Source organism: Prosopis cineraria, unplaced genomic scaffold (genome assembly GCF_029017545.1).
Source record: "Prosopis cineraria cultivar Desert tree isolate PC_DT_omini unplaced genomic scaffold, ASM2901754v1 PC14, whole genome shotgun sequence".
NCBI lineage: Eukaryota > Viridiplantae > Streptophyta > Magnoliopsida > Fabales > Fabaceae > Prosopis > Prosopis cineraria.
Window position 1 is genome coordinate 1,228,366 of NW_026555345.1, and position 12,360 is coordinate 1,240,725.

General features: G+C 33.9%; 2 protein-coding genes across 2 annotated transcripts; both read left to right on the plus strand.

The window, feature by feature from the left end:
- Positions 1–1,155: 1,155 nt before the first annotated feature.
- Positions 1,156–5,968, plus strand: LOC129293507 (probable alkaline/neutral invertase F). Its single transcript, XM_054931514.1, has 5 exons — positions 1,156–1,437; positions 2,986–3,476; positions 3,976–4,407; positions 4,722–5,280; positions 5,409–5,968. The coding sequence occupies exons 2-5, from the start codon at positions 3,048–3,050 to the stop codon at positions 5,696–5,698; spliced, it is 1,710 nt and encodes a 569-aa protein (XP_054787489.1). The 5' UTR covers positions 1,156–1,437; positions 2,986–3,047; the 3' UTR covers positions 5,699–5,968.
- A 2,662-nt stretch (positions 5,969–8,630) lies between these two features.
- Positions 8,631–11,798, plus strand: LOC129292269 (uncharacterized). Its single transcript, XM_054929844.1, has 6 exons — positions 8,631–9,136; positions 9,764–9,963; positions 10,512–10,652; positions 10,753–10,833; positions 11,253–11,377; positions 11,497–11,798. Exons 1-6 carry the CDS (start codon positions 8,914–8,916, stop codon positions 11,543–11,545), a joined length of 819 nt encoding a protein of 272 aa, XP_054785819.1. The 5' UTR covers positions 8,631–8,913; the 3' UTR covers positions 11,546–11,798.
- Positions 11,799–12,360: the final 562 nt, after the last annotated feature.

A 12,360-nucleotide genomic window follows, 5' to 3' on the forward strand; every position in this document is an offset into this window, starting at 1 on the left:
TTTTGATGAGAAAGAATATCTTTCACCATCGGATAGGTCATGTGCCTAATTCTCATTGGCCTCCAGTCCCAGATACAGAGAGGGAACCAATGCCAAGGTACACTGATTCAAGAATCTCGTGATTGATGAGATGAACTATGCTATTCATTTAGGCAACAATGATGCTACATTTTAGGAGACAACGATCAAACCATTTGTATTTATAATTTATTCATAACACAAACATTTCAATATTTTCAATTTTATTGCTTTAAAAAATCATTAAAACAATTTATCATTAGTACTTCTATTTTTTAAAAAATATTACAATAATGTTTTAAATTATAATGAAATGAAAAAAATAATTAATGGAATATAATGAAATGAGGTGAGACATGGTGGAAAGGAACGGGGCATTACATTGGTTGAAAGTTTTATTAGAAAAATGAACCATTTTATTTAATCATTATTTAAGAATTATCATACAATTAAAATTTTGAATAAGATATAATTATATTTTTCAATTTTAAAACAAGAGGAAGTGAAATAGTAAGAGAAGATGAGAAGAGTAAGGGTAAATTTATAGCGATATTATTTATAATAGTTCATTTCATCCTTGACCTTCTAAATTAGGGATAAGAAAAAATGTGTTTAGGAAAGATAAGGAAGGGTGGGAAGGCCATTGCAAATCATTTCGCTTACTCTTAAATATTTTTCCTTTTAAACAACGGTATAAAATTTCTAGCATCCCACTTTATTCCATTCTATATCAGAGAAAACTTTCAAACACTATCTTAGGATACCACTAATAACAACATTAAAGAATATCCTAGAAAAAATAATTTTAATAAAAATAATAATTTTAATACGTCATAACAAAAGTTAATAATTTTGAAATATTTAAATTATATTAAGTGTAAATCGCTCCATGTCATGGCCAACCTAGCGGACTTACAGTTACACTGCAGTGTGCCAAACAAGAACGCACTGTGTGTTGGCCGTTTTGCGTGGTCTAGTAGCAAAGACGTTATTCCTCTCAAGTCTGAAACACGCCCCATTGCGCAGCAGCCTGCGCCATTACGTGTGTACTTTTTAAAAGACGCATTTTCCTTCTCATTTATCGCGAAAAAATTGTACGAAATATAATGAACCGCGCATTCTAGAATTCTCCTTCCTTTCCTCGCTGCTTCTCACACCCCGTCACACTTCAAGTGTGCGTGTTTTACCAAAATATCTGCCCGCACGAACAAATCCGAACCAAAAGCTACCCCCTGGCCCGTTGTTCACAGGCTCATAGCCCCCTTTTCTGTTATTTCATTCACATGGACGTTCACGGGGGTCGTGCTTGCCTTCTTGCTATTGCATTATCGTGGAAGCTCTTCGCTCTTCCTGAGAAAAGAACCTTTAGTTATCTCGTTTTCTTCTCTGTGCCGCCTCCTCGCTCTTTTCGAGTTCGGGGTTAGTTTTTCTGTTCTTGAATTTCATTGTTCTTTCTTGTATTTTGATTGCATATTCAGCTGTCATGTGCATTGTGTTTGTGTTTTCGGATTATTGGACTTTATAAGATTGCATGAATCTTGCGGCGTATTTGGTTCGTTCACCCGTGGCATGAGCTTGATTGGAATAATGTGCAAGCCTTATAATAGGTTGCTATAGTGGAAGTTCTGTTTTATTTGGTTAAGTTGCTCAGGAATCTGGAAACTGAATTCAGCTAAGAAGAAACGGTGATTTATCAAGTTTTGTCTCGTTGCAGTCCTTGAAAAATCATAATCACATGTCTGTTTTGTCATTATTACATGGTTGTACAGTGCTCTTTCATCTAACAATTTAAATGCGCTCGTTCCAATGGGCAAAACAAAGATTCTAGTAAATGGATCGATGTTTAAAGAACATTCCAGTTAGTCTTTAGTTGATAGGGACTTTGCCCGTATGTTAAAACAATTAGCCATCACCAATTGCTTCCTCCTTTTATTTTCTTTCATTTCATGCTTTGACCGGAGACTATTTCTTTTTAATTTTGGCTTGATTTCATCAATGGTTGTTCTCCTCCTTCTGTTGTCAAAACGGCATCAAGTATACACTTCAAATATCGTGGGATGTTTTCCAGTTAAGAAGTATTTTGTTCTAAAAGTGTAAAATATAAGTAGACCATTACTTTAGCTTCAATCCGTGGTCTGGAATGCTGGACGTACGGACCACTGTGTCGTTTAATTCTTTTGAATGTGACAATCAGAGCAAGATCTGCTTCAATCATGTTGGATTTTCAAATTGATCACCTCTTGGCGGGTGTTTGTGATGCTTAATAAACAGGAGTCATTTTGAATATTACATAGTTGAACAGCAACAATAACAAGCATTATCTCACTAGATAAAATTGGCTACATGAATTGTATGGCATTATTGTGCTTTATCATTTACCAAATTTTTGAGAATATTATAAACTAAGATGTCTTAGTTAATAACTTTTATAAGTGTTCTTTTTAGCTTTTCCCTAACTTTATTAATAAGGTTCAAAATTATCTATTTCACTCTTCTAATTAGTGCCTCCTGCAATCTTCTTCGTCCAAACTATCTTAAACAATTTTCTACCACTTTCCTCTCAATAGGTGCTACACCTATTTTTTTTATATGTACTCATTTTGAATTTTATTTTTACATGTATGCTTGCATATTCATCTCAACATTCTTATCTCTGCTACTCTAACTTTATATTTTTACTGTCCCATTAAAGCTCAACATTCACTACCATATAGTCTCTGTTATTTACAAGATCCATGACTTTATACGATATTGGAGACTCATAAGCCGTCAAACTGAATGGATTAACCTAATATGCCAAAAAGTTGGAAGTCTTGGCAGATTTTACTTGGGTTTATAAAGTTTTCAAATCATAGAATTAATTAGTTTAGGCATAGTTTTATATTTATGTTAATTATATGTCATGAATCTTACGAAACTTCTTTTTTTTTTTTTTGGGTCACTAAATCTTGCGAAACTTAATTGCAGGTTTTTGAGCATACTACTACAAGTGCAATACTCTTCTAAACCATTAAAATTGTGGGAAGTGCATGCCGTTTTCCATGGATGGTTCACACAACGGAAGTTCTGAAAAAACAGATTCACAAGATAAGGACACAGAAATCAAGGATCCTGACGTTTCAAAACTGTTTGAGAGGCGAAAGGCGAGTATGAATGTTATAGACAGGCAGAGATCATGTGAGGAAAGGTCATTCAGTGAACTAGGAATAGAAACTTCTCAACGTCACTTGTACAGAAATGCTGAGAACACTCATGGCTCGGGGGACAATCTTGATAATGCTCTATCTCCAATGCAAAGATCAGTTACTAATGCCCCAATAACACCAGCATCGGATCCACATACAATCATACTTGAAGGTTGGGAGGCTCTGAGGCGTTCCTTAGTATATTTTCGCGGTCAACCGGTTGGGACAATTGCTGCCTTGGATAATTCTAAGGAGAATCTGAATTATAATCAGGTGCAAGGTCCTTGTGATTTCATAATTGTATCTGAATTTTCATTTGGGGAGAGGGGATGTGTTTGCAAAATCTAATAGACTCTTTGTATCATACTAACACCACTTGGGATGAATATAATGATTGTAAGGCACATCATCTTCCACCGATTGTTCGGTACCTAAAATAGATTGTTTGGCTTCATTTTCTTTTTTCTCCAAGTTATTTATGAGATGGACCTCCAGTGTGTAGCCACTCAAACACTTGTAGCTTCTGGTTACACATTTACATTAAAGCCATGATTTCTCATAAAGCGATACTTCTAATTCTAGGAATTTACGCTCTTACCAAATAAGCTAGCATATTTTTTAACGGATGAGTCTTTTGCATGTTTCCCTCTTGTCATTGTTTTCCTTCTATTTTTTACTGGGTCAGGGAGTTGACTGCTATATATTGCTCTTACCAAATCTTCCCATTTTCAGTGATGGAAGATGTTGTCTAAGGTACTATTTGTGTCCGTAGGTGTTTGTAAGAGACTTTGTTCCAAGTGCGTTGGCCTTTCTGATGAAAGGGGAACCTGACATTGTTAAAAACTTTATACTGAAGACTCTTCGCCTTCAGTCGTGGGAGAAAAAAGTTGATAGATTCCAGCTAGGAGCAGGAGTGATGCCTGCTAGTTTCAAAGTATTACATGAACCAGTCAGAGAGCTTGAGACCTTGATAGCAGATTTTGGTGAAAGTGCAATAGGAAGGGTTGCTCCAGTCGATTCTGGATTTTGGTGGATCATACTACTTCGTGGGTATACAAAGTGTACCGGAGACACATCCTTGGCTGAACTCCCTGAATGTCAGAAGGGAATGCGACTGATTCTTAGTTTATGTCTTTCAGAGGGGTTTGACACGTTCCCAACTCTTTTATGTGCTGATGGATGCTGTATGATTGATCGTAGAATGGTGAGTTCGTACAAATTTACAACACCTGATAGTCGAAATGAAAACCAAGGCCTTCAGTTGTAGGATGAGATTTTGTTTTTTTACCAGCAATTGTAGGATGAGATTATTCTTAGATATTGTCCTCCCTTTAATGGGGAGAAGAAATAATTTGTGTGCCGACTGTGACATCAGCTGAATCAAGAGTCCATAAAATAATTATGCATCAGACTGACATTATACGGTTATTTTGAAAGGGGATATTTCTTGCTCTTTCATTCCTGTATAATGTTTACTTTTACTCTGTCCTACTTTTAATTGATGATACATGGTTTCAGGGTGTTTATGGGTATCCCATTGAAATTCAAGCACTTTTCTTCATGGCTTTAAGATGTGCCTTGCAATTGCTTAAGCAAGATGACGAGGGAAAAGATTTTGTGGGACGAATTGTCACACGCTTACATGCCCTAATCTATCATTTAAGAAGCTACTATTGGTTGGATTTGAAGCAACTTAATGATATATATCGCTACAAAACAGAGGAGTACTCACATACTGCAGTAAACAAGTTTAATGTTATCCCTGATTCTCTTCCGGATTGGATTTTTGATTTCATGCCTGATAACGGTGGCTACTTTATAGGAAATGTCAGTCCTGCCAGGATGGATTTCCGCTGGTTTTGCCTGGGAAATTGCGTGGCAATTTTGTCGTCCCTGGCTACTCATGAGCAATCCATTGCAATCATGGACCTCATAGAATCACGGTGGCAGGAATTAATTGGGGAGATGCCAGTGAAAGTTTGTTATCCAGCTTTAGAAAGCCATGAATGGCGTATCATAACTGGATGTGACCCAAAAAATACTAGATGGAGTTACCACAACGGCGGGTCTTGGCCAGGTGCTGTTCTGCCCTTGGCTACCTTCTGCATGGAAACATGTCATCAAACTCATAATTAGTTGTACCCTAATTCTTTTCTCCTTAGTACTTCAGATTATTAATGTGACTATTGTGGCTTTTTCATTCAGTTCTTTTATGGCTTCTCACGGCGGCCAGCATCAAGATTGGACGACCCCATATTGCGAAGCGAGCCCTTGAGATTGCTGAAGCCAAATTGTTGAATGATAACTGGCCAGAATACTATGACGGAAAGTCTGGCAGATACATAGGGAAGCAGGCGCGTAAATGCCAGACCTGGTCCATTGCTGGTTACTTGGTGGCCAGGATGTTGCTGGATGATCCATCCCTTGTAGGCATGGTATCATTTGAGGAAGACAGACATCTCAAGTCTGTACTCAGGAGGTCTAATTCATGTTAGCTGTTGATTCTTTATGGCTGATTTTGACATGGAAAGGAGTGGAATGGTGGAGTTAGAGCTAGGAAGGTGGAGGCTAACAACAATCTGGTTCGTCGTTACATTTGTCATTTCACAGGTTTAAGCATTAGTCTCCAATTATTGCCCCGATTTTTCGCCAAATTAGGCGTACACAATCGCATGCAAGCAAAGCCTTACATGGATGCTTGATGTTTCAAAACTATAAAGCTAGAGTGCATTTCTTAGAATATTTGTTATTAAACTTTAGTTGAATTTTTATCCCATTGTTCATTCATCAAGTAATTTCAATTGATTGATTTTAAAATTCAAATTAACAAGTTCATTAAATTTACACGATTCACTGGCTAATTCATTCTAATTTTCTTAATATTGGTTAATGTTTTTATTAGTGTTGTTGCTGCTATCAGAAGCAACTTGTTGCAGCTAGGTGCTTGCTTGGTTTAGCCTTTGAAGCTTCAAAAATTTGTTTGAAGTCGCAAAACGCGATTTTATGGTAAACAGATATTGTTTGGTTTTGTTTCTGTAAATTTTTTAAAACCATGTTTTACTTCTAAACCCTATTTAAATAAAATCAACTTTGTATCTATAGCACCCTAATCGAAAGGAATTTATTGAAGTCTTCAATACTCCAAAGAAGATTAGTCTCTATTGTTCACAGCTTCACGCAGTATACTTGTACCTCATAAAAAACAACGTACTTTGTCATGCTTTTGCATGAAAAACATCCTATTCAATGTTTTCTAGTAGTTTTCTTTTTTTATTATGCCCCTTGCATATGTACTCCTTTTGATATTTGTAGTTTGCAAAAATGTAACCTATTTTTTGGTACAAGGTAAAACTATAACTTTTAATCTCTACATTTTTTAATGATCAATTTAATCCTTAAATTTTAAATCAATCAAAAGTACAAATCAGTTTTTTTTCTTTTTCGTTTACTTATAACAACTCAATGGTTATAGCCTGTCGAGTCAATATAATTTAATTTTTATAATTTTTTAACTTAATAAACTATAAAGATTTAATTATGTTGAATTAAATTTTAATAACTAAAAAGTTTAAAAACTAAAAGTGATATTATCGCTAATATTTTATCAAACACTTTGTTACTTAAATATGTTACATTATTACTTTTCCTATTTATTTTTATTTAAACTGTGATGCCTGAAATTTAAAATTCATACTTTATTTGAAAATAAGTTTTTTTTCTCGAAGATTGAAAATTACGAGACCTCCGTTAATTTGAAAACATTGAGGTATTTTAGGAATGTTAACTGATAATATTGGTTTATGAATTAATTGGAAATGTATAATAATAATAATAATAATAATAATAATAATAAAGGGGGGCAGTGTCATGTTCATAACAAATTTATCTCTTTACAATGTACTCCAGTTAAGAAAACCAGCGTTAGACACTAGGGGATCCACATCCCTTGTCGCGCTCATATCATATACATCCCTTGCTATATATTTTTTAAAAAAATTAATTATTTAATTCTTGTAATTTTAATTTAATTATAATTCAATTCCTCAATTTTAATTTATTATAATTTAATCTTAAAATTTTTGACTCGATTATAAATTAGTCTGTGAACTTTACTTCTTATAATTTAATCTCTGAAATTTTAACCTTTTAAATATTTATTTTTATATTTAAAATAATAAAATTGTAAGGATAAAAATATTTTAAACTTTTAACATTCATAATATTTATAAAGATTAAAAGAGTTTAATAATTTAAAATTAGTAATAAATTTTAAATTATGTTTAATCTTTATATTTTTTAAAATATAGGGACTAATATTTAAAAGGTTGAAACTTCAGGAATTAAATTATAAAAAAAAAAGTTTAAAGATTGATTTATAATTGAGTCAAAATTTTAAAAATTGAGTTATAATGAATCAAAATTAAAAGACTAAATTACAATTGAATCAAAATTATAAAGATCAAATGATTAATTTTCTCTATTGTTAACTCTTCTTATTATTTATAGTTACTTTTATCATTTGAGAAAGAGTATATCTTTCTATTAAATGCAATTATATTTGAATATGTATTTTTTATTTGATTGTTTTTAAAACTGTTTTCAATTTTTGTTTTTAAAAACAAAAAAATAGAAACACCTTTATGTTATTTTGGTTTTATTTTTTTTGTTATTAAAATATATTATATTTAATTATTAAAAATTATACTTACTTTGACTAAATTTGATTATTAATTATTTTCATTAACTACCTATAACAAATTATCATTATCAATTCATTTTAATTTTAAAATTATTTTTTAATTGACATAACTGAACATATTTTCATTTTATTTTGCTTTAAAAATAATTTTAAAAATTATATTATAAAATAATTTTTAAAAATAAAAAATGAGAACATAAACCAAAAAAACTTTAAATATAAGCATTTTTTTTAACTAGAATTCAAATATTAATTTATTATATTATGAGAAAATTATTCTTTTTACTAAACCCAACCCTATTAAAAATTATTTGACACTTGTTAATCACTTTGATCATATTTTAAATTGTATGTTAGAAACAAACTCAACCAGATCTCTTCAACCAAATCAATTAATCAATATCAATATATTAATGGGCGTAAAGTCGAGGCTAGTTTTTAATTATGTGGTGTGGTTTAATAATAACAAACCTAAATCAGCAAAGTGATGAAATAATCTTAAATGGAAGATAAAAAAGTGTTAAAAGAAGACTTTTTTCCACATATTTTTTACCAGTTTTTTTTTTTCAGATCTTGAGCAGTTGAAAAAAAAAAGTAAAAAAATCATGCGCACTTAAAAAACTTGAAGGAATTTCTTTCTAGAAAAACTTCAAGCCAAAATATAATGAAATTTTTTTCTTTGGCCAGCTAAAAAAAATCAGAATAAAAACAAAGGTTAACATGTTACATACTTTCATCTGTTCTCATCTTCGATTTTGTCTTTTCGGCCTCGCTCGCTGTTTCGGCCGAAGATTGCATTGGCTCGAAATCGCATATCCATCCTCTTTGAGAACATGAGATTCCGAAACTGAAGAACTTCACCCTCACCAATATCTCCTGGAACTGTTACTTCAATTTCTTTCATTTCTTGCCCATAATCTCCCTACAGTCAATTCTCTCCTTCGCCGAGGGGCTAGAAAGAAAAGGGGGGGAAAAGGAAGAAGAGAAGAAGAAGAAGACGACGACGACCTCATGAGGCCTCAGAAAAAGCCGATCCACGCCTTGGCAGCATGGGTGAGGCGGCAACCCCCAAAGGTGAAGGCTTTTCTGGCCGTGGTTTCGGGTATGGCGGCTCTTGTGTTGCTTCGGTTCATTGTTCACGATCATGATAATCTATTTGTCGCTGCCGAGGCCGTGCACTCCTTAGGAATTTCAGTCCTCATTTATAAGCTTATGAAGGAGAAGACATGCGCTGGTACTAGCAATCATTTTGTGGAAATTCTGTCGGTGGATTTATTTGATTGATTGAGAATTTCTTGTTAATCGTTGGAATATGTTTGATTAATCAACAATTGGTCTAGCTATGAGCAAATATTGTGCGATATTTTGGTGTTCCGTTTTTGGGTTGTGTGAATAGGGTAGATTGATAGAACTGCCCCGCTTATTGACCAGCTTTAGATCTTTCCAGCCTCTCTTGACTTGTATATAGATAGTGAGAGGGGTGAACCTTAGATTCCCTTGATGCTTAATTGGAATGCTCGGAAAATTTGGGTTAGGAAAAAGGATTTTTTTTTTTTAATATTTCTGGATTAAGGTTTTGGTTCGTGTTACTGGTATCTACATGCTCGAGCCTGGATGCTTCTTCGTTAACCTGGGACTAGTTCTTTTCAGTGCGGAAACACCAGAGTACTTTTGTTTTTTTTTTTCATTTTTCTCATTAATTTAATTGGGACGAATATAATTTCTTATAGGTTCTGCCTGTGTCACGCAACATACAATGAGTTAAGATGTTGATGCTTCATGTTTGTATCGCTAAGGTTTCTTTTCCTGCCATAACTCCCATGCCTTCAAGCCTTTTATCCTGGTATTCAATGCTGTACAGGACTATCACTCAAATCTCAGGAGTTAACAGCTATATTTTTAGCTGTTAGGCTGTACTGCAGTTTTGTTATGGAATATGATATACACACCCTTCTTGACTTAGCTACTTTAGCTACAACATTGTGGGTTATATATATGATTCGTTTCAAACTGAAGTCCAGTTACATGGAGGAGAAGGATAACTTTGCAATATATTATGTGGTAAGTTTGCTATTGTTTTGGAGCATTTACCATACATACATACATACATATAAGGAAGGTATGGTCCCAAGTTTCAAAATGCAGTAGTTTTCTTGTAGTGTCCTTATTCTTTAAATGGAAGCCAAGATAAACAAAACTTTGCAGCTTCAGTGTTTGTGTTTCACATGTTCTGATGCATTGAACATTGGAATTTATTAATGATGCTGACACTAAAAATACCTTGTGGACGCTTAATTACTTTTTGGAAGATGGTGGGTTTGGGATGTTCTATTTAGTTTTCACATGGCTTATTATGATGTTCCTATTGAAATATAACCAGTTGCCATGGCATTATGTTAAACCTGCTGCATTTGTTTTCATGTGACTCTTCTCTCCCTCATCCCTTCCCCCTTTCTTGTTGGCGTGCTTGTCTACATGAAGGATCTTAACTGTGCTTTCTTTTATATGTAATTATGCAATGTTGTTACTGATAGTTGATTGCCAGCAACTCATACACTTTACATTCTATCGGCTGGGTTCATGTCCTCCATCTTTGAAATTGAATGCAGGTGATTCCATGTGCTGTGCTTGCGTTGTTGATTCATCCATCAACTTCTCATCATTTTGTGAATCGGATTTTCTGGGCCTTTTGTGTATATCTAGAAGCTGTTTCAGTACTGCCCCAGCTGCGGGTCATGCAGAACACCAAAGTAAAATTTTTTTATTTAAAAATTATCTTCCAAGGTTCTGCTTTTATGGGATCTAATTCTGTTACTTTCCTATATAACTTATTTTCTAATATTATTCCAGATTGTTGAGCCATTCACAGCTCATTATGTATTTGCACTGGGTGTTGCAAGATTCCTGAGCTGTGCTCATTGGGTTCTTCAGGTATGGCTCTGTGTTCATCTAAACTAGTCAACGGATTAGTTGTCTCTTGATTCATTTGCACATATGGCAGCACTTGTGCTGCTGATCAAAATCAATAAGAGGACATTTTTGGGGATGGCTGTCTCTCTATCTCTGAGTGAAATATATACACAATTCTTTAAGGATTAGTCTCTTGTAAATTTTCAATGTTATAACAAAGTTGTCCTTCTCCAGAAACTACTGCATGGATATCTGTACTTCTTTATGCAATTTTCCTTTTCTACGTTTACATTTCTTAACCTGATATAGACATTCAATTTGTTAGCTTAGGGTCGACAGTTGAATTTGCTGCTTCTCGAAGCACAATTTCCTTAGTTACATAGCTTATTGGGACTTTCTTATATCTTATTTCGCTACCAACTTATTGTTTCATGCAATAGGTCTTGGATAGTCGTGGACAGTTGTTGGTTGCCCTGGGCTATGGTTTATGGCCATCAATGGTTCTTATTTCTGAAATTGTTCAGACTTTCATCTTAGCAGATTTCTGTTACTACTATGTCAAAAGGTTGGTTGAGTGCATTATTTATTTAGTTCTTCCCTTTCACCGCTTTCTTTTGCAGCTTTTTTATTAGAGCATGTAAAGAACTTCCCAGCATGACTTTTGTGATATACAATTGAATGCAGTGTATTTGGGGGTCAGCTTGTGCTGCGTCTTCCTTCTGGAGTGGTGTGATTGAAAATCTGCTTCAGTGCAAGCTCCTACTGAACTTTAATCAGGCGTTATGGGTTGGTCATCCTCTTTGGAATCCTTTTTGTGTCGATACACCATTTTGGACCCTGGGAAGAAGCTGGTTGTTTGCGGAATTGGGCATGTTAAGATAAACTAATATATTTATGCATGTAGTAGGGTATGATTAACTCTAATATATGAATTATCACTTCTTACTTAGGTCCTTGGAAATGGATTTCACTTTTCAGTTCTTATAGCTCCTTAAGTGCTCTAGCTCTAATTAATTATTACAATTGAAATCACAGTGAGAATGCTGGCCATGAGTTACCAAACTTCATTTCAAAACGGACTTGTGTGGTTTCACCAATTATGAGCTCCGTCAGAAAGGAACTTTCTGGTGCAGAATAACTCTGAATAATTCATCATTCATGGAGTTAGAATGTTCTAACATAACAGGAATCGGACGTTAGTGTGATCACCTCCATATTATTAACTGTAGCATCATTTGAAATGATTGCTGCTTCATCCTCCTCTGTCATATCTAGAGAATCCCCCAACCCTGGTATGCGCACATAAAATCCAGAAACAAGAAATAACAAACTCGGAAACTTTCATGGTCTTTGAATATGCGCGCAACGTGGCTGATGGCATTCTCCTCTATCTTAGATCAAGCTTCTTAACTACTCCATTTTTAATTGTTAGAGAAATGAAACTGACTTTTTATTTATCTTTTTTTATAGGTAAAATTATCTATTTTAATAAACATTTATTGCTCATTTTTTTAGAGGTAAAGTAATAAATTTGGTTACAAATTATTT

Excerpts from the sequence above, each read along its gene's own strand:
- LOC129293507 (XM_054931514.1), top strand. The coding sequence starts at position 3,048 with ATGCCGTTTTCCATGGATGGTTCACACAACGGAAGTTCTGAAAAAACA. Across the intron at positions 4,408-4,721 it reads GTATGATTGATCGTAGAATG|GGTGTTTATGGGTATCCCAT; the intron begins GTGAGTTCGTAC and ends ACATGGTTTCAG. Across the intron at positions 5,281-5,408 it reads CAACGGCGGGTCTTGGCCAG|TTCTTTTATGGCTTCTCACG; the intron begins GTGCTGTTCTGC and ends TTTTTCATTCAG.
- LOC129292269 (XM_054929844.1), top strand. The coding sequence starts at position 8,914 with ATGAGGCCTCAGAAAAAGCCGATCCACGCCTTGGCAGCATGGGTGAGG. Across the intron at positions 9,137-9,763 it reads GAAGGAGAAGACATGCGCTG|GACTATCACTCAAATCTCAG; the intron begins GTACTAGCAATC and ends AATGCTGTACAG. Across the intron at positions 9,964-10,511 it reads ACTTTGCAATATATTATGTG|GTGATTCCATGTGCTGTGCT; the intron begins GTAAGTTTGCTA and ends AATTGAATGCAG.